General features: G+C 45.8%; 2 protein-coding genes across 6 annotated transcripts; one reads left to right on the forward strand and one right to left on the reverse strand.

Annotated features, from left to right (window-relative positions):
* Window positions 1-700: 700 nt before the first annotated feature.
* LOC142050609 (uncharacterized) lies at window positions 701-17,199 on the forward strand. Of its 2 annotated transcripts, none has more exons than XM_075079449.1 (6): window positions 701-875; window positions 10,893-11,363; window positions 13,925-14,065; window positions 14,488-14,556; window positions 15,101-15,191; window positions 15,553-17,199. In XM_075079449.1, exons 1-6 carry the CDS (start codon window positions 821-823, stop codon window positions 15,758-15,760), a joined length of 1,035 nt encoding a protein of 344 aa, XP_074935550.1. In that variant the 5' UTR covers window positions 701-820; the 3' UTR covers window positions 15,761-17,199. The 2 variants fall into 2 exon arrangements, with proteins under 2 accessions (XP_074935550.1, XP_074935551.1); XM_075079450.1 differs by having other exon boundaries at window positions 10,896-11,363.
* On the reverse strand, window positions 17,171-25,528 carry NUDT2 (nudix hydrolase 2). Of its 4 annotated transcripts, none has more exons than XM_075079452.1 (4): window positions 25,417-25,528; window positions 24,703-24,756; window positions 23,937-24,094; window positions 17,171-20,195 (listed from the first exon to the last, which is right to left on the reverse strand). In XM_075079452.1, exons 3-4 carry the CDS (start codon window positions 24,067-24,069, stop codon window positions 19,882-19,884), a joined length of 447 nt encoding a protein of 148 aa, XP_074935553.1. In that variant the 5' UTR covers window positions 24,070-24,094; window positions 24,703-24,756; window positions 25,417-25,528; the 3' UTR covers window positions 17,171-19,881. The 4 variants fall into 4 exon arrangements, with proteins under 4 accessions (XP_074935553.1, XP_074935552.1, XP_074935554.1 ...); XM_075079451.1 differs by having other exon boundaries at window positions 23,937-24,034; window positions 25,183-25,425; XM_075079453.1 differs by having other exon boundaries at window positions 25,183-25,425.
* Window positions 25,529-25,579: the final 51 nt, after the last annotated feature.

Consider the following 25,579-nt stretch of genomic DNA (forward strand, 5'->3'; position numbering starts at 1 on the left):
CTGAGTGGGACCATCTCGCTAGAAAAATTATGTTCTCCTGCTGCTGTTTCACCTGACAGACTTTGCAGCTGTACCTCAGGGAGGGATGTGTGGTTTTCCTCCGGTGCAGAGCCCAAACAGCCACACGAAAAGCCAAACTCGATCCCAGCAACCCTCAGGATGAGAATCAGGGCAGACCCACAGCTGGACCCTGCTCCCCCACCAGAAGCTTGGCTCCCCCCACCATTACCCTCCGGCTCCCGGACCCCCGCAGCCAGTTTGTGATGTTTTGTCTCCACTGTGACCTGTAACAGTGCTTAAATTCATCTCAGTAGGGATATTTCTCCCTAAAGAGAGAATGTCCGTGTGATGGAACAGCTGAGTGCAGGGTTTCAGCAGATGCATCCCACGCCCCTCCGGGCAGTCCTGCTGAACTTTGTCTTTCTTTGCCCGGCCAGCCCTGCATCCTCCTCTGCTCCAAGCACTGGTGAGGGCAGCCTGCCAGCCTGCTTAGCATTCAACTCTCATGGCTGGAAGCAACTGTGGCTGCTAAGTAGCTGAGCTTGGCGGCTGCGAACATATCGGTCCAGCGTCCTCCCCATCCTGGCTTGTCATATGATTTCTCCTAAGGGATAACCGCTGAGCAGGACCACGTCTCCAAGCTGATCTTTTGCTGATAAGCCGGCTGCCAAGTCTCCAGCACTAAGACAAAAGAGTTTTTCTCTTCCCAGCGGGTTTTTCTGCTGTGAATGACAGAGGAAGGGAGACAAGTGAGCTGCCAGGCACTCCTCGCAGGCAAGAAGCTTCAGGGGCTCCTTTCCCCGTGCTGTGCTGGTAGACCATGGAGCTTTTCAAGCTGAGCCTGGGCTGTATTTGCCTCCTTCCTTGGCTTGAGGGTAAGTTTCTTCTCCTTTGGGGTAACTGGAAAGTTGGAATTGAATGGCACTCCAGGTTTTAACCTGCTTTTCTGTTGAAGTGTTGCTTGGGCTGCAAAGCTCTGAACCTACTAGCTGTAAAAGAAGTGCCTGTGGGTCTGTTTCAAGGCAGCACTTAAAATGGGATTAAACGCTGGGGTAGGGTGAGGCACGGGCTGGCAAGGTGCTGGGATGGCTTGGCAAGGGACATCATGGCTTCATACTGGCCACTTTTATAAAGTGCTTTTCAACTGCTAAGAAGAGCAGATGAATAAACCTGCTCTGGAGGTGAGGCAAGCACTAAGTGATCTCCTGAGCACTGTTTGCCCCCACCTTGGCTGTTCCTTCCCAGCAATGGTGACTGGGCTCAGACAGTGCTGGCAGCATGGGAGAGAGTGATGGGAAGGGGAGCAGGATCTTGTTACATTAGGCCTGCTTTTGTGGTGGTCAGCTGGGAGCGGGACATGCTGGGAAGCTGTAGATTCTGCACTGCTCATCACCACGGAGCAAACTTGGTAGTGGCTTATGTTAACATTCAGCTGCTTGCTGAGGTCGCTTGAATCCTGTATCCTGCCTGTACACAGCAGGATTTAGAATCCAAGCAGACTTGGTTTTGACATGTAGAAGTTCTGCTGAGCATCATCCTACAGAGCCAGAGCGTTGCTACCCAGGAGCAGCTACCTGGGAGCGGTGCTACCCACAGTCTCACCCATCCCATCATGGGCAGTGGACAGCATCTCTTTTCTTCAAAAAACAGTGAAGCTCCTGAACTAATAAGTAATTCACTTTTTATTATGTCTGAGATGCCAGGCTGAAAGGGACTCATGGAAATAAATCCCTGGAGTGCTTCAAGGCTCATTCAGTACCTGAAGCTGCAAGGAGCACAGCCCTGCAGTTTTGCAGGTTACCTGCTCAGAGCTTTCCAAGCTCCCTGGACCAGAGGACTACAGCTATTTGGGCAGCACAGCTAGGATGTTTAAGCTGTAAAGCCAAATCTCAGACTGGCAGCTCTGGCTATAATACTTAGGATAGAATAGACTGTTATTTCAGTTGGAAGGGACCTGTAATGATCATCTAGTCCAACTGCCTGACCGATTCAGGGCTGACCAAGTTAAAGCATGTTAAGGGCATTGTCCAAATGCCTCTGAAACACTGCAGGCTTGTGGCATCAACCGCCTCTCCAGGAAGCCTGTTCCAGTGTTTAACCACCCTCTCTGTAAAGAAATGCTTCCTAATGTCCAGTCTAATCTCCCCGGTGCAGCTTTGAACCATTCCCATGCATCCTATCACTGGATCCCAGGGAAAAGAGATCACTACCTCCCTTTCCAGTTCCCCTCCTCAGGAAGCTGTAGAGAGCAATGAGGTTGCCCCTCAGTCTCTTTTTCTCCAAACTAGACAAGCCCAAAATCCTCAGCTACTCCCCATAGGACATTCCTTCCAGCCCTTTTACTTTCCATTCCCAGATCCACAACCTCTAAGTATGGCCTGCTTTAAGCATCTAGCCCTCAGTTTGCTCTGCAGCCAGGTCAAAGGAGAGCTTTATGCTCCTACAGATTTTAGTTTTGTTCTGTCTACTGCTGTTTTTTCACCCCCAATCTTGCTTCTTTTTTTTAATATTAAAGTAAATCCAGTGAATTGAAGCCCCAGACTAAGAGTATTTCACTGTGCTAGTAAGGGGTGAGGACACATGTGCATCTTTTAAAAGTTCCGGGAGATCTGGTTACGACCTGGAGATGACGCCATGGTGGGATGCCAGGAGAGCAGAACAGCCTTTGGGGTCTTGCTCTTTCTCTCGCTCTAATACAGATCTTGTCCGGTGTTAGAAGAAAGTGGCTCTTTACTACTGCCATACGACAGAAGCCCCATGGCTGTGTTGTATTCAAAAATGATGGAGGATCACAGAACATTTCCATGGAGCATTCCTTTTCCTTTTCAGTAAAACACTTTTGGTGCAATCGCATGATCAGCTGCTTCATTTCAGCCTGACCACTAATAAAACCACAACTGTTCTGCAAGAAAGGAATTCATCTTCCCAATACCTAGCAACGCCCAAAGCAAGCTCAAAGAACAGACAGCAAACATGTCCTTGCTTGGGGCTGATCTCCCTCCACAGAAGCCTCTCCCCATCCTGCCTGGGGCTGCTGAGTTTTCAGACTGCCAGCAGGACAGAGGTGCTTGCTCTCAACAGTCCTTAGAGGGTTCGGTTTCCTGCTGGAAACTGGAAATCCTGGAATTGCCTAAGCTGGTTCTGACAGTGTTTTTTTTGGAAAGTCCCTGCAAGCAGGGAGGGAGCTGAAGTGTTTTCTTAAGAAGTCAAGCCTAACAAGCCTAACCCAGTGAGGTACAATGGGTGGTGGGAAGTCAGGTATCAACAGGATCTGTGCACATACAAGCAGAAAGAAAACTGCTGAAATAATACCGCATTTAAGACCGACTCGCAATTCTCATGCCTGAGTGTGATGCTGGCAGTGGCTCTGCTTAGGATCCTGGCCCAATCCCATATCCTGGGTGCTGCTCTCCTCTCTCCTGAGCCCATGTGCAGTGCTGGCGGCTCTCTGACCCCTTGTGCCCTGCTCTCCTAAGGTAGCCCTAAGCATCTTCTGTTGAAGAGGCAGAAAGGCCAAACTTATCTGATACTTCTCCTCCCCCATATACTTCTCCAGCCTCCAAATATTTTCTGCTCAGGGGATTTCCTGACCCTGGTGTGTTTAACTCTTCAGTGGCTATCAGATCTCCTGCATGGCTGCTAGGTGCAGAGCAATGTCCTGCACACTGTGAACCTTCCCTTGGCAAACCTTGTCCCATCTGGGCTCAGTCCTTGACCAGTCAGCCCCTGCCCATCCTCTCCAGACCTCTCTGGTTTTTAGAGACCTCTATCATATCCCCCCAGGGACTGTTTTCACCCACATGCATCAGCTTCCTGTTGACCTCACCAACCTCCTCTACTTCCCATCATTTATCCATCTGCTTTTCCATGACAAAACCTTCTTTCTTTTCCTATGGTTGCTTGGCTGCCTTGGAGGCCTTTGCTGAGATACTTGATCAAAAGTGGACCTTGCAGTAGCGTGGAAAGTTATGAAGCCTTGTTGGCGAACCAAAAGCAAGATATTCTTAAGAAAGCACCAATGGTTGGGAGAAAACACAGTCCAATAGTTGCCTGAAGCAACATCTGGGAACAGCTGGGAAGTACCCTTGGAGATGTGTGTTACTAGAAAATAATCTGAGGGCAGACCTAGAAGTATTTGCAATCAGGTACTTGCACTGACAAGCTGTTTGCCAGTTAATTACTGGCAGCTACCAGTAAGCTTTATGGACTCCTCTATAAAAATGAGACAGCTTGAGAAGAGCTAATCTGCTGCCTGCAGTGATGGAAGTTGTGCTCCCTTAAACCCAGAGTTCCCAGCTGCCAGGTAGCTGCCTACCCAGCTCTAGTTCTGCCTGTTCTGCTGGGCCTAATGAGTAGATGCCTGTTTGCTCACCAACAGGGACTCACCAGGGTCTACCTAGCATCATCCTCTTCATCGGTAGATTGGCCACATCCACTGACCTGTCATGGACATTTCTGTCTCTAAACTTTACATCCAAGTAAGTGTGGTTGTAGGCTGAGGGAGGACTGGAGCAAACTAAAGCTGATGTTGGTTCCAGATCAGTCAACAGCCTGTTTTGCAAAAAAAAATCTAATTTAACTTCCTGCCATGCTGGTCTTGGGCATGAAGTTGGGCAAAATAGACAACAGAGTGTCAATTGCACTGTTTCCCTGTGCACATCTGGATTTTTTGCCTTTGACCAAACACATCTAGGTCACCACACCCATCTTATAACAGCAAGTGCCTTCCAGCTCTTTTTAATTTCTTCATCCCATGGCTCTGATCTTGTCTCTTGTGTGGGCAGCAGAGAGGGACTTGCTCCCTTGGATGGAGGGAGATCTTTTCATGAGGAGTTACTGCTGGGCTGCATTCAAGTCTGCTCCTTCTTACTTATTCAAGGCCTTGTTTGTCCATACCTGGGAGCACCTAAAGCTGCTTGTTTCAGCTAGATCCAATGTAATGTTCCTACAAGTGATCTTACAGTGCCACATCTTGCACTGAGCTCCATCTGCATAGGGAACCCTCCTGCCTTAACTGGGAGCTTCGCTCTTCTGCTACTGCATCTCCTCATTTCTATCTGGTCCTGACCCTCTGCAGGAGATAGAAGCAGCATGCTGGGCCCAGGGTGGCTCAGAAACAGCTTTCCCTCCTGTTCAGAAGAAACATCTGGCTGAGATTTCACTCATGGCATTATATGGTAACTTCAGGCCATCACAGCAAATTGCTTTTGCTGCTATGGATAAGTCATATGAAAGTCACTTCTGCCTTCATCCAGTGTCTTTCTAGACTGCCTAGTTTAGTAGATGTGCTACAAAAGCCCCACTCTACATTTAGTACTGAATTTGAATCTAAGAGACCTGGATGGAACATGTAGAAGTTCTGCATTACCAGTGTGAGGCCCAGCAGTGAGGGCAGGAGGGCAGGGGAGGTTAGATGCTGTGCTTGCCTGAAGGGAGAGGGTCAGATAATCAGTACCAGGGTAGGGAGAGGTGTTGTCTGCATCACCACAGTGTCTAAGCAGCTAAAGATGGCTTTACCCAGAGTCTCTGGATAATTTTTCTTCTTCTGGGCTAGGGCCATCTCTGGTGGGAGCTGAAGTCCCTCATGGGTGTTTTTAGTGCTAGGACAGAGGCAAAAACTGCTGGCAGGGCAACTTGAGAGGATGGGAGCCTTCCAGACCATCTTCCCACCTGGTGCCCCTTGAACTGCTGCAATAATCCAACAAGACAAGGGGTCCCTAAATCCTGGGAGAGCTGATATTTGGGGGGAGTTGTGTAAGTAGGCAAATATATGTAATGTATCTGAGAATGGTGCGAGTCAGTCTCCACTGGTTCATGCTCCGCAGAGAAGGTATGAGGGCGATACGCAGTGGTGAGCCACGGAGGCAGATCAACCAAAGCAGGAAATTCTCTGGCTTGTCTCACCATAACTCAGGCTATGGCACTGCTGCCTCCAAGGTTTCTCAGCCACAGCACATGTACCCCTAGTGCTGTGCTCATTTTCGGTGGAAGCAGCAGAAACAGCTTAAAGACATTTCTCCAAGCCACTGTTGCCACAGCCTGGGTGACTCGAGATGACCTGATGACGTATAGTGGTACCCATGTAGGAGGTCTCCTGGGCTGTAGGATGTCCCCACAAAGCAGTCCCTATGAGAGGTGCCGTGGCTGCTGCCATGAGCTGCTATGAGAGATGCGTGCCTTCAAGGACAGGTAGAGACAGGAAAAGGTAAATTCCTGCCTGTGACTCAGCGGTCGTCTTCTCCCTACAGAAAATACCCACCTGTCAAGAGAAATTGAGCTAATTAAAGGATTTTTTAAAGAATTAGGAACCCCACAGGGGAGGGCAAAAGAGGCCAAAGCCAGCGCTGTTTCCCACGTAACCTGGAGTGTTTTGAGAACCTGTGCTTGCTCAGCTCTGACTTACCACTTCCCTCCACAGAGTCTTCAGAGGGAGCAACCCACCCCCAAATGATCTGCAAATGGTTTTGATCGAGCCATCACAGGCACTGATTACAAAAAGCAGAAACGTTCCCAGCGGGACTGGGATTACTGGTGGTATTACCTTAATTAGGAACATTGCATGCTTTTTCCTCCTAATCCTACAAGGAACAGCATGTCCCAAGGGTGGCCATGCTGCAGAAAAGGAGGGGGCTATATTTGCTTGCTTTTCTTTCTTGTAACCAGACAGAGTGGCAATATCAGAGGACAAATGAGCTGGCATCAAAAGCCTTTGCTAGAAATTGTTTATTTTATGCCTAAAAATATGAAGAGGCCAAAGTGTTCAAGCATAAGCAGCTCAAAGCAGACATTTGTGGGTAAGGCTGGCATTTTCCAGAGACACCGAGACCCATCCCCAGGGAGTATGTTGGATGCTCTGCTTTCTCCAGGATAACATTCCCAAAATGTTAAGGCTGACGGCCTTATTTGCAGGGCTGCTGGACAGTGGGACTTGGCAATGTTGGGAAGAAAAAGTCATTTTTGCCTCCTGAGTAAGGATTCTTGGTGCCTGATGTGTATCCCAAAGTAAATATACTCCAGCTTTATTTGTGGATCTACCCCTCATGTGGGGCATGTGCAACGATTGCTGCCAGTTACCTCTATCTAATTGTAAGTTGCTCACTTAGATGGCAACATCTCAACCTCAGGAAGGCAATAATGTACAGGTAGTGGATGGTGAACGACAGACACAGCCTCACATCTTGGTTGGCAAGGACCACGTGAAACACCACAAGGAAAACCCTGCTGCTGACAGTCAGCCTTACAGAGAGCTCAACATCACTGTCAGTAGGAAAGACATTTGGACCACAGTTCAGAGGAGAAGGATTATGGCCCCAGGTTTGCTGCCACCCTCCTGTGTAATATTGAACCAAGAAAAGTTTAGCTAGACTTCTGTTCCCAAGCTGTGAAATGGACCTGAGGTATGGAAGGAAGATAAAAATCTTTTAATAACTTAGTGTCATATGCTACTGAGGAGCTATACAAATCTCAGAGGAAAGCACCTCAGTTGCAGGGTTGAGGTTCCTCAACTCACATGTATTCCCATGGCAGGCTGGCTACTGTGTACCTTCAGTGGGGCGAGTCTCTGAAAACTGAGATCTGCAAAAACAAGAAAGCTGGTAGAAAGGGGCAGCTCAAAAGAGCAAAAGTTTGGTAGATAACATCGGGGCATGCAATGCTTGCTGCTAACATGCAGGTAACATGGCAATTCTTTAGAGAATGTATGCCACCAGGGACTGTACACAGAGAAGAAAACACAAATCTCCCATCTGAGTTAAACATTAATGCTCTTAAAATTGTTAAAAAAAAAGCAACCTTCAAATGCACAGACATTACCAAGCAAGGAAAAGAAGAAAAACTAGAGAGCCTGGCCCATTTAATAACAAAACCCATATAACACATATGAGAAAAAGATTTATAGGAGCAACCTAGAGAGAGCATAAAAAACTACTAATAGAAATGTTTAAATATATCTGAAGTAGAAACACGGTGGGTGTAAGGAGACCAATAATGGATACAAATGTAAGAAGGACAACCAAGACAGGGCAGGGTTAAAAGTCTGAATGGATTTTTGGTGCTGGTGTTCACTTCAGATATCATCAGGGAGGTCCTCACAGAGCAGCCGCTCTCCACAGTCCAAAGAATATTACAAAATAAAATTGTCAACAGAGGAAGTTTTAAGATAAATAATCGGTGGCAAATGACCATCCCAGATGGCATTCACTGCCTTCACACTGAGTTACAGGAAATTAAAGATGACATTTTTTAAAAACTTCTAAGGAGTATGTAAACTATTACCTAAAACAGCCTCAGCACCAAAAGCTGCATTATGACAATTATGTTCATCTTAAAAGGGACCCTTGCACAGCCTGGGGAAACACAGGTCACACTGTTTTCAGCATCAGGAAATCAGTAGAAACAAAGAGCAGAATTTGCAGACACATGGATAAATACAAGAAAAGTCAATACAACGTTTGTAGTGGGAATGCCTGACATCTGTAATGGCATCAGTGAGTGCATAAATGTGGTGAGCTGTTCTAGACCTTATGCTTGTGTTTGCAACAGCCTTTTGGTAAGATTCTTCCACCCAGGCCCTTAAGAAACTTCATTCTTATGGAGAGAGAGATATTTCACCCACAGGCCGGAACAAAGAGGTGGAATAAGGTGACAGTGATCACAGCAAACTGAAGGTATCAGCAGGTGCCGACAACCATCAGTGTTGTTCGATACAGTGATCTTGGGAAAAGGGCTGAATAATGAAGTAATAAAATTTGCTGGTGGCACAAAACTATGCAGAAAAATCAAAACTGAATCTGACTGTGCAGAGTTGCAGAAGGAGTTCTTGATACTGACTGAGCAACAAAATGGTTTTTGAACTTCAGAGTTGACAAATACAATGTAGTGTACACGGGGAAAAAACATTTTGGTTGTAAATACCCGTGATACTCTCTTAACTAGCTGATACATTTCAGGAAGGAGGCACTGGCATCCTTGCTGCCTTGAGTGAGCTCCTTACCTGTCCAATTTTTACCCTCTTTCCCTATTAGGAAATGTTGATGTCCAGTGCTGGAGACAGGATGCTGGGCCTGACAGATATTTTATCTACCCAGCACAGTTCTTATATTCCCCTGTGCAGCTCCTGTGCAGCTCTCAGATCATTACTTTGGAAATGGGTTTCCGCCAGTTAAGCAAAGAGGTGAGAATCCTGGAATCCAGGTCCTAGGAAAAAGCATGGTGGGGGGATTGTATTAATTCCTTTGGATTTTCTAAGGATTATGGGAGATTATATATGAGACATTTTTCCTTCCTTTGGAAGCTGGCAGAAACTCAAGCCCAAGGTGCATTAAACATCTTCACTCCATCCAGATCCCCCAGAAATTTAATTTCCATTTAGGCAAATCGGCTTGGCAGGAATTGCCTGGATTGGTGGCTATTACAAGCCCACAAAACTCAGATCCCAGTGCAGACACATCCATCCTTGTCTCAGAGCCAGCACCGGAGTTGTACTGTGGTTTCTGGCTGTCTCTCCCCATGCATTCAGGCTGAGCAGAAAGCCCCAAGCTGTTTCTGATTTAACAGCCCCCAGGCACGATTAATCTAGCAGTCCCCTAGAACTTCCTGAGAGAAAACATAAGAGCTCTTTTAAGCTATTGTTCATACCCATGGTATTGTGTACCGGCTTCTGTTTACACTGCCATTAGTTTTTCAGGTACTGAGCCAAACACTTGCTGCCAGGGAAAAGTATTGTTCTTTGCTTTGGGAGGGGAATCTCTGCAGAAACTGTTGTTTAGATAAACATCAGTGTTCTTGTCCAACATAACTTTTCAGTCTCCTCTTACTCCTTATGCTCAATACTGTTTGCTGATGGGGCTTTTATAACTCTGACCACAAAAGCTGGGAGTTACCATGTGTTAATTGTAATTAAAATTAAAAGATTTCTCAGAATGTGCAGAAACTTGAAACTTTTATGTCTATCCCTCTGTCTTAGGCATAATATACACAGCAGAAGGTACACCTTCATCAGTGACAGATGGTTTAGCATTTAACATTTTGCTTAGAATGTTCACAGGCCACATCTGATGATTTTGTACTGAAAATGGGGGCAATGGTCCAGCTAACAGGATGACATCCATCCCAAGTTATCAGAGATGTTGGGACCTGTTGCTATTAAAAACAACAATCAATTACAGAAATTGCTTCAAATTGTGTGTCTGTTGTGGGGCGGCTGTAATGTCTCTAACAAAGGGATCCATAAAAAAGGGTACCTTCATGCCTGGGGAGCACAGAACAATGTCAGGGGTGCTAAATCCACGTTTACGTCAATACTTACATAAGCTGTGTCATTCAAGTACTTCCAGACTTCTGATGGGGTGTGGTTTTATCCCAGTGTTGCTGTAATATCTCCAGAAGCCACTTAATGGAATCAGTAGCCCAAGGTGGCCTAATTGGCCCCAGATGAATAGCATCTGGGGAATTCAGGAGTTTCAATTGCTTATTTTCATATCTAAGATTTGATCCAGATAGGGCCAAAAAAAAAACCCAAACCATCCAATTATTTTGGAGGGAGGGAAGGATGGGTTCCTGTTTAAAGCTATAACCAGTTAAAATATTGAATTAAATATATATAGGCAGATATAACAGTACATCTTTTCAAGGATGGTGAGTTTTTCCCCATTAGTTACATGGGTTACTTATGTCACTGTTATTTCTCTGTAGTATTGCTCCTGGCTATTTGCACACCTCATATTCTGGGGAATTAGGAAGCTAGGAGAACCATTTATCTAGGCATGCCCATCCAGGAAAGGAGTGGTGGGTTATGTCTTCCCTTCCCCAGGGTGTTTACAATGTCTGGTGCTCAGAAGACATGTTTGCCTCAGATGTGCACAGTACTAAACCGTGCTCTGCTTGTACCGCAGTAGCAGAGGGACAAGGCTTCTTCATAAGGAACACCCGTCTGGAAAAGTGCATTCATGTCTCCCACCGTGAGACCAATGCCATCAGCCTGACCGACTGCAAGCTGCACTCCCAGCAGCAGCAGTGGAGCTGGGACCCTGCCACTGGGACCATCGTCAGCCTTCAAACAAAGCAGTGCTTGTCAGCCCACAAGACGCAAGAGTATGCCCTGGTCAAGCTGGAGCCCTGCGGGAACTGGGAACGCCAAGCATGGTCCTGCAGTAAGAAGGGACACTTGACTCTGCAGAACTTGGGCTTCCACCTCAGCACCAAGGAAGGAGGCCACAAGGTCTTTGTCTCAAGGGAGAAGGACAAATTCAGCAGGTGGAAGACTTTAGCAGATGAAACCATCTGTGCTGCTGCCTGGACAGCAGCTCCAAGGTCCAGCAAACCAACGCAACAAGCTGTAGATACACGAGTGTGGAGCTATGAAAGTAAGATGAGGTAGAGTTAGTTCCAGATAGCATCTAACCTTAGGTGTCATCCAAGCCACCTAACACCAGGCTTGCATCCACTATTCTAACTCATGGTCGCTTTGGCCCCATCCGGAGAGATACCAAATGGCTCCAAGTCAGCCCAACTACTTAGTACCACTGATTCCCAGTAGCTTCTGTTCAGTGTTTTCCAGAAAGCATGTAACAACTTACAAGATCAGGTCTTTAAGCCCAGATGCATTTCTGATGACCGGCAAAAGTCAAGTATTTTGGAAAGTACATCTGAATGGTGCCCAGAGCTAAGAATAGTTGGAATTGCTTGAGCCTCCCAAGTCCAAAACAATGAAGGAAGTCCCATAAAGTCAGGTGCTTAGACTTTGAAGAGGCTTTTGGTACTTTGTGCTTAGGGATGTCATTTTTGGTAACAAGAAAACTGGAGGCAGATTAAAACCTCTTTTAAACTTGCATGAATTATTGAGAAGCAGCTATATTTGGTTGAGAAATTGTTGCTTCAAAGCAACACATTACAATTATCTCCTGCCAGACCCCAACAGTGCACTTACCACTAACAAAACCACATTTCTAACCTTCATCCCATGCTCTCATGATCCTCAAATGTGAATCACTCCTGGTGCCTGAGGTAATCACAAAGAGACTAGTGAACACAGCAAGTAGTGGGAGGCAGTTAAAGCGCTGCTCTCCCTTTGCGTTAAGAAAACCTAGAACATTACATCAAAAATTATTTAAAAAATCTCTCCTGTATTATCAGTTTCATGGCCATGGCCTCTGCCAAAAAATAATCTAATCTCTGCCTTCATGCATGCTTACTATCCTCTGCCTAGACTAGACACAAAAAGGGCAGAAACCCTGGTCCTGTCATAGTTTTAGGTGTTGGACACCAGGCTAACAGACATCAGGCATGGTCATTGCACCAAGCTATGACTGTCATAATTTGACAGATGGCCAGTGAAGCCCATTGCAGACTACTGATGTTGGCATGGTCCAGCCTGTTTCCCTCTTTCATTTAGTCCCTTATGCAAAGGAAGGGGGTTTCAGGAGTTTTCTTGTGAAGCTGTGTGGAGAACCGAGACCTGAAAATCACACTCCATTCCTCCCCTCATGCTCTCCTCCTCTCCCACCTTCCACTCCAGGGGCGAGAAAAGAGCTGATGTTCATAATGACTTTTCTGTGTTTGTCCACTCTGTAGGTGATGAGGTTCCCAACATTTCCCAGGGGAAACTATTTCCCTTACCTGAAGCTATTCTTTACCTTAAGGCTTGATGGCCCCAGTGAAATTTTCAGCTTTGCAGAAATGAGTGAAGAGAAAATGTGATAATCTGGTTGGCATAAGCAATGGATGATGAGTATAACCTTTTGACACAAATAGGCTGTATCTCATTTGAAATAGATACAATATTCTCAATCATATTGTCAATTTTTTGGCTGCTATGTACAGATAAGATGTCCTTTTTACTGAGGTTTTTAATTAGCCAACCAGAAGATTATAATGTAATTATCACAAACCAGTAGTCAAAAGCATTAGTGCTTGTTTAACATGAAGGTAAATAGAGCCAATACAAATTAGATACCATAATAAGCTAGTTAAATATAGGGTAGGAAATGTAGGGAACATTTAAGATATGGGAAAAAGGCATGTGAAAAGGGTGTTTGCATTCCACAAGGCAATGTTCCTGGCAGCCCAGGCTGCCTTGGAGCCAGGCTCTCCAAATAAGGCTGTGAGGGTAAACACAGAGCAGGCTTTGAATCAGGTTGTGCCAGTTAGTGTGTCTTGTGCAAACTGATAATTTTCCTAGTAACCACATGGTTTAGAGTCTACTGGAGGGAACCTCTGACTACTCAGTAACATCAGAGCCCTATGTGTTTGTTTAGGCCTTTCTTATCTAGGTTTCATTTGACCATCAACGGAGAACTTTTACTTCAGCGTGTTATTTGCTCAATAAATTACACCTATGTACCTGTGGATGCTCATGCCACAGGAAGGGATGGGGTTGGGATAAGCAGCGGAGAACCCTGCAGATATGAGTTTCTTGGTCCTGCCAAACACCTCAGTGCAGGAGAGGGGTGACTATTGCTGCCACAAGATTTCCTACAACGTCCCCTCTGGCAGTACCCCACATACCCTCCTTCTGCAGTAAGACTAGCAAGGCAAAGGATGCCATTGAGTCTTGCAAGAGGTGTGGGCTATTTACCACCATTCCTTCATCTGCTGTGTTGGTAATACCTGTGATGCTTAGCTCCAGTTCTGCTTGCCTCTTCCTCACACCTCAACCTTTAACAGCTGGTGTTGCACTCATGCTTTTTAGACCAATAACCTTATTCACCACCAGAAAACAAGCTCTGCTTTGGCTGTGGATTCAGTCTCAAGAGGTTCATTTCATCTTTGAAATCTGTGAGAATTGAGGGGGTGATCGCTATTGCAGGGTAGAGGACTAACAAGGCAGGGATGGATTCCCTTCCCTTGCCAGGCACTGACTGTATCCAGGTTTCTGTACAAAAAGTAAATGATAATCACATATATCTTTGCTTTATTTCCTTCCAAGCTAAAACTATCAATTCATCAAAGGTCGATGCTGTGGACAGACAATCTTCTGTTGGCTTGACTGACTCATCTCTGGCTAACAAATTTAACAGCACAGCATCTCCAGTGAAGACCAAACAGGCATACCTCCCAGCAAACGAGGGTGAGCACTTTTATTTTCTGAACGCATATGTGAGAACAGCAGGAAAGAAAGTGTGGGCGGCATCTAGAGATGACTTAAGTATTTTCAGTAATGGTAAGTACCCAAGTACTTCTGAAGAACTTCCATGCGTACCACAGAGTGGTGCAAGGATTTGCTTTCACACGACATGTTGAAATGTTTGCCTTGGCAAGCGGTTCAGTGATATGGCCATAGTCTTAACCTGGAAGCACAGCCATCAGGTGTTCCAGGAGCAAAAAAGTTCCATAGCTGGGGAATGCTGAGGCACAGTAAAGTTCCTGTTTCCCAGATGGCTCCACACAACAGGGCTATGCAGTTACAGTGCAGCCCCAGGAGCAAGTTGGAGGTTCCTCCCATCCAACAGTGGAACCTGCTAATCTGAGTCTCTCTGCTTCTTCCCCCAGACGTGTCCCACAATCACTCTAAAAAGCACCATGGAAATCGAGGGAAAAATGCTGGGGCCAGGCTTGCAGGTAGGTCCAGGGATCAGCCAGAGGAGAAGACCAAGTAGATGAAGGTTCATCGGTGCCCCTGATTTTCCCACCAGTACAGACTTACATTCCCCTGGGTCCCACTGAGGATGCCCCGTAAGGAACAAGGGCACCAAATTACCTATCAGAAAAACTCCTTTTAAATATTAAACAAATCTCCCCAGGCCTGGAGTATGAAAGTGAGTAAAAACTTGCAAATGCTTTGTCCCAGCTCACCAGGAGAAACTGATACCCACTAGCACCGATGCCCTTCTTATTTCGTATCAGAGAACTGCAGAGCAGAGAAGCATGAATAGTTATTGTCTTCCTAGCAAGAAAGAAAACCTTTTTGTGGCCATTTTCAATAGAGGGATGCTGCGCAGTGTGAAGCAGCTGTAAGGTGTTGATCTTATGGACAAAACACTTTTCATGTTACCTGCCAGTCTTCAGGGACATCACAGGTGTTCTTTCTGGCAATTGTGGCTACGGCATAAGAACGGGGATAGGTACAGCAAACAGATGACTGTTTTCTATTATATCCTTTCAGGCACCAACTGGAAGACAGCCATGCTGGTCCTCAGCCCCTTGGCATTCATACTGGGATTAATAATACTGACGCTCAACGTTCATTACAACAAGTAAGTGAGATTAAGGTTCATTCTGTTTGCTACTACCTCCCTGTCCAGCATTTCAAAACAGAAGTCTTGATCTTGGCCCTCTTCCCAATCCCACACCTGCAGTGTCTGGCTCTGAGCAGATGGCTCTGCTCACCCATGTCACCGTTGATGGTTTCTCCTCTCTGCCAGCTTGTTTCTCCCTCCCACTCACTGTCCCACCCAAATGCAGCCACTAATGGTTGGCTCCTTCTCCCCTACACACCTTGCACCGTCCCTGAAGGTTTAGAGAATTTGGGCACTATGGTTGCCAATCCAGTTCACATGGAGAAACAACCAGGAGACAGGCAGATGCAATTACATACCCTCTTCTCTCTTCTTCTAGGAAGAAGAAAATCCTCTCTGCTTTGAAGAGCTCTCCAGACAACAGCAGCAGAACTGACCTGCGGGAGCCATCTCCCTTACGAAGAGGTCCCCAGCAGTACCTTCCACCATCTCGCTCCCCTTCCTTGAGACATGGAGAGATCCTCATTGAGTGGAAAGATGGGACGGTCACTCCTCTTTTTGATAATGCCAACTATCAAATGGACTAGCTTTGAAATAACGGGGCTGCTGTTCCACCCTGTGTCACCCTTCTCACCAGGAAGAGTGCCACCATAGCTGATCTCCTCCCTAGCCTTGCTGTTTTGACGGGGAGTTGTAAGCGCTGTTTGGTTTCTTTTTTTAACACTTGAGAACAATCTCCTTGCAGAGCACGAGGTTGCAGCAAGCAGAGCAGATTGTTTCGTTTGTATAGGCACACGCTGCTTTGCTCTTTCAGAGCTGATTTAACCTATAAAAAACCCCAGATTTAGCTAAACGAAGGCAAGACTCTTGCCAGCTGCAACTGTCCATTGCCCTGAAATTTCTAGAGTTGCTGAGTGTACGAGAAAGTAAATCCTTGGAGACAAGCTGTAAGGTGAAAAACAGAAGCCTTGACGATCCTTAAATCCTTTCTAAGATAAAACTAGCTGCCAACAGACACAGAAGGCTGTCAATTACTTTGTCAGTGTGAGAACACAACTAATAAGCAGTGCCTTCAGGACTCTACAGTTTAAAGAGTCTCCTCCAGATATCTGCCAAAATACTCCCCCCCCCATTATCGATTCAGTAATAGCAAGTAATTTTTCTAACTTAAAAGGTAGCACTCCATTGTCCTCTCTGCATCACTGCAAGAATCCTGCTGAGAGAGTGTGTCTCAAAATACTTCCATATCTAGGATGTATTAGACCTCCTATAACACACATCCTCTTTCTCTATGTAGAATGACAAGTAACATTGATGATGCTTGTCAGGGGTATTACATTATCCAGCCATTTTATACCAGCTTCTGTCTCTGATTTCCTGCAGTTATGTGGACAGTCAGTGAACAGATACACTGCTCCCATCTAGAGCAGTAGTACCACTTTTTTCTAAAGGGGAGCAAGGCACTTTTTTCAGCCTTTGCACTTCTTGTACGAGCATAATTACTTGTGACCCATCACACTCAACCTTGACCTTTTCTCAGTGACACTTGCAATGTCTCAGTGCTTTCCTAATATTCATGAATTTACGCTTTCCTTCTCTCTCCCATAATGATCTTTCCCATCTTTCCCATAATGATGGCTATAAATCAGGAATTATTTGGAGAAGGAAATACTAACACCAAGAAATGACAAGTATGAACTGCATCAGTATATTTGTTCAGCAGTGCAAGGGAAACCGTATCCTAACCACATCCTAACCTGTCTCTTACTCAGACAGACAACTCTTTTCACTCTACCTAAATTAACTTGTGCCATTTCAGTGGAGCTTGGACTTCTCTAGAGTTCAAATTTATTTAACCTAAGGCAGAAGTAAGTTCTCTATGGAATTTAAAGTCTCTGGGTTCTGTTTTGTTTTGTTTTTTAAATTTTTCTTCTTAAACATAGATCCACAACCTGGTGAGAAGTTAATTGCCACGAGATATTATTATAACTATAAACTTGGCTGGTCCCAAGAAAGGAAATACAAACTTTATTGGTTCAGGGCATAACAATCATAAAGGTTGGAAATAAATGTCTTCCCCAGGAAGACTATTCCATAATTACTTACTGGAAGGTTTCCCACAAGCTTCTTGGGAAAATATTTTACTACTAGACTTGGGCAGAGGAAAAACTCTTCACCAGCGAGCAGCAAACACAAACAAGAGTCAGAATTAAATTCTGACTTTCCAATGTTCCCACTTTAAAACAAATCCAAATACTTCAGGGTCAAGTTTCCAAGTGTGTAAGCATCATTTTACAGACATTTGTGGGAATACATTCTGTACATGAATCGCTCAAAACGCACACGCAGTGCCTCACCAATTATCACAGTAACATCCCTCGGTCCTTTTTCTACCACAATGAAGATGCCCACCTTTGAAATTTTGTCCAAGGACCACATTGCCTTACAGCACACAGCACCCTCCAAAACCTTGATGCACATTGGGAATACTATATATGCAGTGCCATTAAAATGCAAATACTTACTTGGAGTTGAGCTAATATTGTGCTTTCCCAAGCAGCAAGTGCTTAAGTTCATTACTGCTGAATGGGCAAAACAGATGACTTGTTAAGGACTATAATTCATATTTAACATGCTAATCTTGCTCATAATCATAAAGGCAGTAACACCATTGTTTACATAGCACTGATTAAATGGTAGCTCAAACAATAATGAAGGAAGACTGTGAAGCAGCACAGGCTTTTGACTGTTTCCTCCTCCTCTCTTCTACTGGTTGTTATCTTTTAGTTATTTCTCATGGGTTTACCTACATTAGATGCTAGAGACCAAATTTTCCAAGGTGTGGACAGAGGAGCTAAAGGTGTGAGTCTTCATCACTAGAGGTCTTAAATAGCACGTTAGCCAAAAGTCCTTCGGGAAAGACTCCAAAATAGCCGATTCAGCCTTGGGGCTGGACCAGGTGACAGTGGGAAACACCTTCCATCCTCTGCTTCTAAAGCTAGCTGAGAAACTCTCAGATCAATTGCACAACCTATGTGCTGTTCAGTCTCTGCCGTCACCTGAATGCAATGCTTTTAAACAGTGTTCATAATCAGAATAAAACCTGACAATAAAGTGGAGATGCACCAAAATTGTTTGTGTGTTTTTATATATAGGTATATTAAAAGCCCCCTTATAGTGCTTCCTTTTTTTCTGTGTGTATGTGTGCATACATGTATATACACACAGAAAAGGATGCACTATAATGGGGCTTTTATAAATCACTCTACAGGAAGGCAAGAGAGTGATGAAGGAAGACACCACTGTCACAGTTGTACTAACATTATTAATGTGTGCTGTGCCTAAGGACGAGTGCTGCATAACTGGAGAGTAACACGATACTAAACCGCTGCCCATATTTCTCAGCCCAGTTACACTGGATCTCTGCTACCGCAGGTCTTCTCCGGGGCTGATGTGATGCTGATGACCCTCATTTTACTCTTGCAGCATTGAGGAAGACAAAATGGAAGTAGAGTCTACTTCCTCATACACTTAGTTGCTTTGTGAGGTCCAAGAGCCTAAGCAGCAAAGGCTAGAGGAGACATAGGGAAGGGGGCCCACCTTCTTCCCCGAAGTTCCCTGTGATTCAGACAATCTCATCCCTCACCTAAAAATGACAATAATGGCACTGTGCTTATTTGGTATTTAGGTTCCAAAACATCCAAAAGATTATGAACCATTACTAACTGAACATGCATAATCATACAGAGTACTAACACCCTCAGCTCCCAACAATGTTACTGACAGAAGAGAGGCCCACAGGAAAGCTGATGCAAGCAAGCTCATCGGTACCACCGCATGCTACTGCAGTCATCCAGCATGAGTACCTACAGCTCAGCACTGACAGGGCACATGGCCCTGCTGACCACTCATGGGTGCAGGCTGCAGCCACAGAAACACAGATGCTATCAAATGGACACAAGATTGCACACTAGCTTAGATATTCAGTACAAAAAAATGCTGTATTAGGCATAGATTTCCTCTTCCCAGTCCCCTAAATAATGTATGGCCAAGGTGTTTGTTAAAGAGCAAAAATGGAAGAGGCAAAAGGGGAACTTCAAGTTTACCATTTAAATATTGTATGTCAACCATTTACTAAGACTCTTTGGATGAAAAGTGTTTTCATAACAGTACATTAGGGATGTACATAAATTCATGATGTAAACAAAAAAGGCCTGAAATGATTTGACAAGTTATGGCAGTGTATTAGTTGAGGATTTGGGAACAGTCCTGCTTCCCCATTTGAAATGTAAGGTGGAACTTCTGCAGTAAACATTTTGATTTTCTCAACTCTGTAGTTCTACATCAGCAAGTCAAGAAATATCAAACGTTTGATTTTTCAAAAAGACCTGTGGTTGTTCAGCACTTCTAGGAAAAAAAAAAAGGAAAAAGGAGACAGGAACAGAGGAAGCCTTTGTTAGCTCTGGTTTTCAATTCAGACACCTCTTGGCTTGTGGTTTGATCAGACTGTGCCTTTCTGCGTTAGCTAGGGGGAAACAAAAGCACAAACTCTTTAAAAGTTCCAAGTATCTTCACTGAATTTGTAGAGGTTTAAAAAAAGAAAGCTACATTTCTGCAGCCATGTAGCTCTTCCCCTGGTTAAAACCAGATTTAAAAAAAAAAACAGGCCATGTTTCTTAAAGAATTCCACTTATCTGCACACAAGCAATTATTCTTTGGAGCACAGAAACTGATGCACTTCTTTCAGTGTCGCTTGCATGTCCTCATATTCTGCAAATTTGCAAGCATCCTCCAGCTTCAGCCATTGGAAAGCCTGGTGCTCCTCTGAGAGCTTGATTTCTGTGTTACAGTCCTTCACTTCTGCCAGCCAGTAAATGACAGTCTTCGGTTTCCCATGGACAGGATAGTGTAGTTCTTTCTTGTATCCCTCTATGAGGGTGAGCTGACTGGCCTGAAGACCAGCCTCTTCCTGCGTTTCCCGGAAGGCTGTCTGCAGGTCATCCTCTCCTGGGTCCACGTGGCCTGTCAAGAAGGTAAAAAAGTTAAGTCTCTGAGAAGGAAACTCAGATTTTCTTTGTTCAGTTGACAATTAGGAAACATTGGGAGACAGAGATGAGAATTCTGTATCTCATACAGAATCAAATGGAAACTGGAGAACAGAGATTGCTTTTCCAGCTCTTATGTCTTGATTTGTCTTTATCTCATGGCTATTAGAATCGTTGTTTATCCCACATCTTCTGAAACACACAGTAGCGTGTCAGCACTAGACATCTTTTTCCTTGCAGTCCTCCTCTCCTGGAGCACTCTGCACCCATAATGTTCCACCTTAGATCACAATGAGGACCAAGTGCCTCATGAATGTTTTTTCTTTATCCAGTTAGAGGGGACAGTGCTCATCTGCAACAGTCTTAGTCCTCTCTCAACCCTTCCCTCCCATAGAAGCTTAAGGCTCAATTCCACAAAACTCTTACTCATGCTAACAGCCCAGCAACATCAGGACCAGGCACCAACAAATACCATTTAAAAGGTGGGTTTCAATTAGGGGTATTTTTATTTCTCTCCCATATTCCCCCCTGAAATGCAGCAAGCCTAAAAGCCAGTCCTTTCACCAGCTGTGTAGTTCTTCTAGGACACATCATTTATGTTGCTCAGAATGAGAGGTGCCATTACAAACAACGGATAAATATAACACATCCCCAGCTGTTTGTACTTTTGTTGAGAAAAGTCAGATTTGGTTTTCTCATGAAAGCTCCAGACCAGAACATAAATAGAACAAGCCAAGTAAGACCTCAAAAAAGCAACATAGCAGGAGTTGGGAGGCTTCAAGAGGGAAAAAGTTAAGCTTTATTTTGCCCCTGGTGTCACTCTATTTTCTATGTAGCTGGCTGCAAATAGCCATAATTTCATCACAGGGATGAATCTTTCCTCTGGGCCCAGGTACCCAAAGCCACCCTTTAGTACTAGAACTGGGGTATGTGGGAAGCTCATTCTGCTTTCCCAACAGGTCTCACTCACTTCTTTGTCTGCATATCAGAAGCTTGAACACCTCTTACAATGTGACATCATCTCAAATGTAAAATCCGCTTCTATTTCAAGCAGCAACTGTGTAGAAAACAGCATCTGATATTGCGCTTGACGTCTCGGATATTTGAGATCAAATGCACTGAAGCTTTAAGTAAAAATATTTTCCCCATGAATGTCACCACTGCAAGTCAAGCTGTCTCCTTTTTGAGAGAGTATTATTTCCATAGCTGGGACTTATCACCAGTAGTTGGGAAACAGAATCCACTTTGCCTTGCACAGCTGGACTACTTTTACAGTACCCACAGCAAATGCCCACAGAACAACCATGAACCATAAGTAACCACTATTTTTTGAAAGTTAGTCATGATCTGTAGCCACCAACTGTGCAATGAGTTGAGGCAGTCAAAGCTGGAGGGCTGAGACTCAGTTTCAACTCTAAGGACACCATTGCAACCTCCTGCTCTCCAGCACAGCAAAAGGCAGTCACCTCATGTTGACAACCCCAAGTCTAACTCAGTAAGTTTCCATCTTACACTACAGTCTACCTACTGGGCAGAAAAAGGACTGCTGGCAGCACCTCACACCACAGCTTCCAGATCCTCCCAGCTGTTTGCACTACTGCAGTTCCAATGTGCTGAGAAGGAAAATGAACCCCACATTCCCTCCGCAACAGCTTTGGCTAGTGCAGAGTCACAGTTCTAAGGAGCAGAGATAAGGCTGATGAAGCTCACATGGGGGGATCCAAGCACATCCATTTTAATCCCATAAGGGTTGCAGCTGCTTAAGGAACTTTTAAAACACCACTGTACAGCTGCAGCTGTAAAGTGCCTCTTGCACGCTCTTGGAAAGACAATTATAACTTCTCATTCTGGCTACTGCCACATTAAATCTAAGTCTGCATTGTATACAAGGGACTTTACTGCATCACACAACCTGCAGCTGCCTTTGAAGACCATCCATATTGCAGAGAATATACAACATAATACCTCTCCTTTGTTTATTGCCCCCAAATCTATACCAAGCTACTATTAAAAGCTGCCATCAGATTGTGGCTTTTGATATATAAACCTTAAGCAGTATGTTGAAGGAAGTGATTCTGCCCCACTACTCCGCTCTGGTGAGACCCCACCTGCGGTGCTGCATCCAGCTCTGAAGCCCTCACTACGAGGGCGACACGGACCTGTTGGCTGGAGCGCATCCCAAGGAGGGACACAAATACGACCCCAGGGCTGCAACACCCCTCCCACGAGGGAAGGCTGAGAGAGTTGCGCCTGTTCAGCCTGCAGAAGAGAAGGCTCCGGGGAGACCTTCTTGCCGCCTTTTAATACTTTGCGGGGGCTTAGAAGAAAGATGGGGACAGGCTTGCTGACAGGGCCTCTAACCATGGGACAGGGCGTCGTGGTTTTAAACTCAAAGGCGCTACCATTCAGGCTAGATGCAAGGAAGACTTTTTTTGCCATGAGGGGGGCCAAACACTGCAACACGTTGCCCACAGAGGTGGTCAATGCCCCTGCCTATTGACATGGTTGGACTAGATGACCTTTAAATACCTCCCAACCAGAACTATCCTATGATTCTATGATTCTGAGTGCATGAGACACATGTCTACAAGTCATTTAACTCCCTACTGAAGGGACTGCAAGTCACTTCAATCACTTGTCCAGAATTACTGCGTTCCTGGTGAACATTTCCACATGGGTCTCTCCTCTCACAACAACTAATCATGTCTCAGCACATGTGTTCTAGCTTTCCAGCAGGCTGCAAACTCTACTCCCTTAGGCTTTTGGTGAAGTGGACAAAGGGGGAGTTTTGGAAAGTTCAGTTATTTCCCATAACAGAAGAGCGTAGTTGATACTGTTACAAGATTTTTTTCCAATTTGCAAATTCCTGTTTACAAACTGCTCCTGCACTATGCTTTACGAGCACTGCATTTTACAAAACAAGACTAGCAGGAAGAAACCTCAGAGGGTAAAAAACAGCATATAAAGATCTACAAGGAACCTGAAGTATTTCTGTGCTGCGGTTTTTCCCAGTACCAGGGCTATGACTATGTACCACCAAACACTGGCTCTGCCACGTGTCTTTACAGACAAGGTGTTGCTATACATCTTGGGGCCCTGGGCTTGTCTTGCCCTCCTGGGGCCTCACTGATGAGTGAGGACAGCTAGGTGAAGATGGCTGATACAGTTACTTCTCCCAGCTGTCCCTCTCATCTCTGCTGCATTAAGCATGTGCTCCTCATCAGTGATCTCCTGAACTTACAGAAACTCCATCTAAGAAAGGCATTTTAAAGTAAATCATCACTGATTTCAGTTTGTCTTCTGATGTTGCGCTGCAAACTGTGACCCTTCTGATTTCACATGGGTGAAACAATGGTGCATTGGCAACAGCCGGAGCTGTTGGAGGGTCAGACCTGAGCGAGAAGGTAAAAATTTCTCTAGCTACCTAATTTCATTTGTCTGCTCAATGTCTGCCAGAAACATGAGATATCTGAGAAGCATGACTGGGTGACCGTCCCCCCCCAAAACCCCAATCATTTGTGCCCAATAGTTTACACAGTCACAACTTGCAATGAATTTTGGCTGCAAAACTCCCCACTCAGCTGCACACACAGCGTAATCAGCCGCTACTGTCAACTGATTAACTGCCCCTTCAAAGCACTCAGCCAAAGTTCAGTCTGTAATCTCACTCACTGCTGACAGAAACAACTCTGAAGTGTGTTACTGAAACAAATGTCACCTTTGGGTGGGGTCCAGTGATGGGTCCCATAGGATGTCTGAAGGAGGAGGTATTCAATACTATCAGTGGCCTTAGAAGACGGTGCTGACTTCAGCCTCCTGTAGATGATCAAGCCACAAGCTCTCACAGCCATGCCCCTCTGTTAACTGCACAGAGAGCTGTGGAAGAGCAGAGAGGATCAAGCAGGACATAAGTACAACATGGAGCTCAAACAGACTAGTTGTTATTTAGCCAGGAAGCATATCTCAGTGTGGGCTAGAAGCCATCCATCCCTTTGCAGTTACTGCACAATTAAACAATGTCTTATTAATTACCTTTGAAATGTAAAAAAATGGAGACCTCTCCTTTCAAAACAATGAAGCAGGAACCCATACAAAAGCTTTTAAAAGTTATCAAGAAGCATGAAATATGACCTGCATGACATTTCTTTGCTGCTGACACACTACAAACCTCACCATAGGGAGAAAAAATAATGATAAAGCAAAGCCACTGATTAACACTCTGAAGCTTTTCCACTGCAAAAATCCAAAGGCCCTGTGCAAAGATAATTCCCCAACACTACTAGAAGTAGCATACAGAAGTAATTGCCCAGGTCAGACCCCCTGCAGCAGAGAACTCCTCAAGATGCTAGTGGCAGAGCTGAGAAAATGAACAATAAGGGACAGGGTCTCTGCTGTCTGGGCTAGATGCAAGGTTGTTACACAAAACTAAAAGCTTCTTGGCATATACACTAAGCACTAATTTGACATAAAAGAAAGGAACACACCTCTTAAGTGACAAATATTGTAACCAATAAGCTGCGCAGCCCGGACAGCTGGTCCTACACAGAAAAAGAGAATGCAATGGAGATGAGAAATCCACGTTAAAGAACGCAGCGATTCCCGGATCCAGGCACTGCTTTGCATTTTGACAGAGCCGCACACGCAACACATAATACATTTACACAACCTTGGTTTTCCCCAGGGGCACCCCAACCCTGTGAGGCAGGGTGACACCTCCAGTTCCCAAACCGGGGAACCACAGCGAGCCCCTCGCCTCCAACGAGCCCCCGGCCCGGCGCTCTGTGTTAACCCCTCTTCAGCCCCCTCAATTCGCTTCCGATCGGCCTCGCCAAAGACACCCAAACCCCCGCCCGAGACCGGCCGATCCGGGACCCGGCAGCGGCCGCCCAAGGCGGGGGCCCAGCACCACCCGCCGTGCGCACTCGGGAACGCCGCGCCTGGGCGCCGGAGCCGGAAGGACGAACCTCCCCTTGTCCTGCCCGGCCGCCATGTCCGGCGGTGACAGGCGCCCCGCAGCACCGCTCCCCTTCCCTCCGCGAGCCCGGGGGCTGCCGCTGCCCCTGCCGCGGGGCGGAGGAAGATGGGAGGGGGGAGATGGGACCCGCGGCTGGCGGCCCGGGAGAAGAGCACCACCGGCCGCCGCCTAGCCACAGAACGGACCAACAGACACCAGAAAAACCACCCAATACCGCCCTCACCTTCCCTTCAGGGCTGGGAGGCCTTCCCTTCAGGAAGGCGGGGCGCAGCGCACGACTGAAGGCAGCCTCAACCAATCGCAGCGGCACAAGCACGGGAGGTGGCCCCTCCCCTTTCTTTCCGTTCTCCCTCCCCTTTCCCGCCTTCCCCTAGGCTCCGCCCCCT

The sequence above is a fragment of the Phalacrocorax aristotelis genome, chromosome Z (assembly GCF_949628215.1).
Source record: "Phalacrocorax aristotelis chromosome Z, bGulAri2.1, whole genome shotgun sequence".
Classification (NCBI taxonomy): Eukaryota; Metazoa; Chordata; class Aves; order Suliformes; family Phalacrocoracidae; genus Phalacrocorax; species Phalacrocorax aristotelis.

What these genes read in the sequence shown, in the direction of transcription:
- LOC142050609 (XM_075079449.1), top strand. Translation starts at nt 821, where the DNA reads ATGGAGCTTTTCAAGCTGAGCCTGGGCTGTATTTGCCTCCTTCCTTGG. An exon ending in TGCTGGGGCCAGGCTTGCAG is followed by an intron (nt 14,557 to 15,100) that starts GTAGGTCCAGGG and finishes ATATCCTTTCAG; the next exon opens with GCACCAACTGGAAGACAGCC. An exon ending in CTCAACGTTCATTACAACAA is followed by an intron (nt 15,192 to 15,552) that starts GTAAGTGAGATT and finishes CTCTTCTTCTAG; the next exon opens with GAAGAAGAAAATCCTCTCTG.
- NUDT2 (XM_075079451.1), bottom strand. Translation starts at nt 25,208, where the DNA reads ATGGCGGCCGGGCAGGACAAGGGGAG. An exon ending in GCCGGGCAGGACAAGGGGAG is followed by an intron (nt 24,757 to 25,182) that starts GTTCGTCCTTCC and finishes TTTTCTGTGTAG; the next exon opens with GACCAGCTGTCCGGGCTGCG. An exon ending in CAATATTTGTCACTTAAGAG is followed by an intron (nt 24,035 to 24,702) that starts GTGTGTTCCTTT and finishes GATCATCTACAG; the next exon opens with GAGGCTGAAGTCAGCACCGT.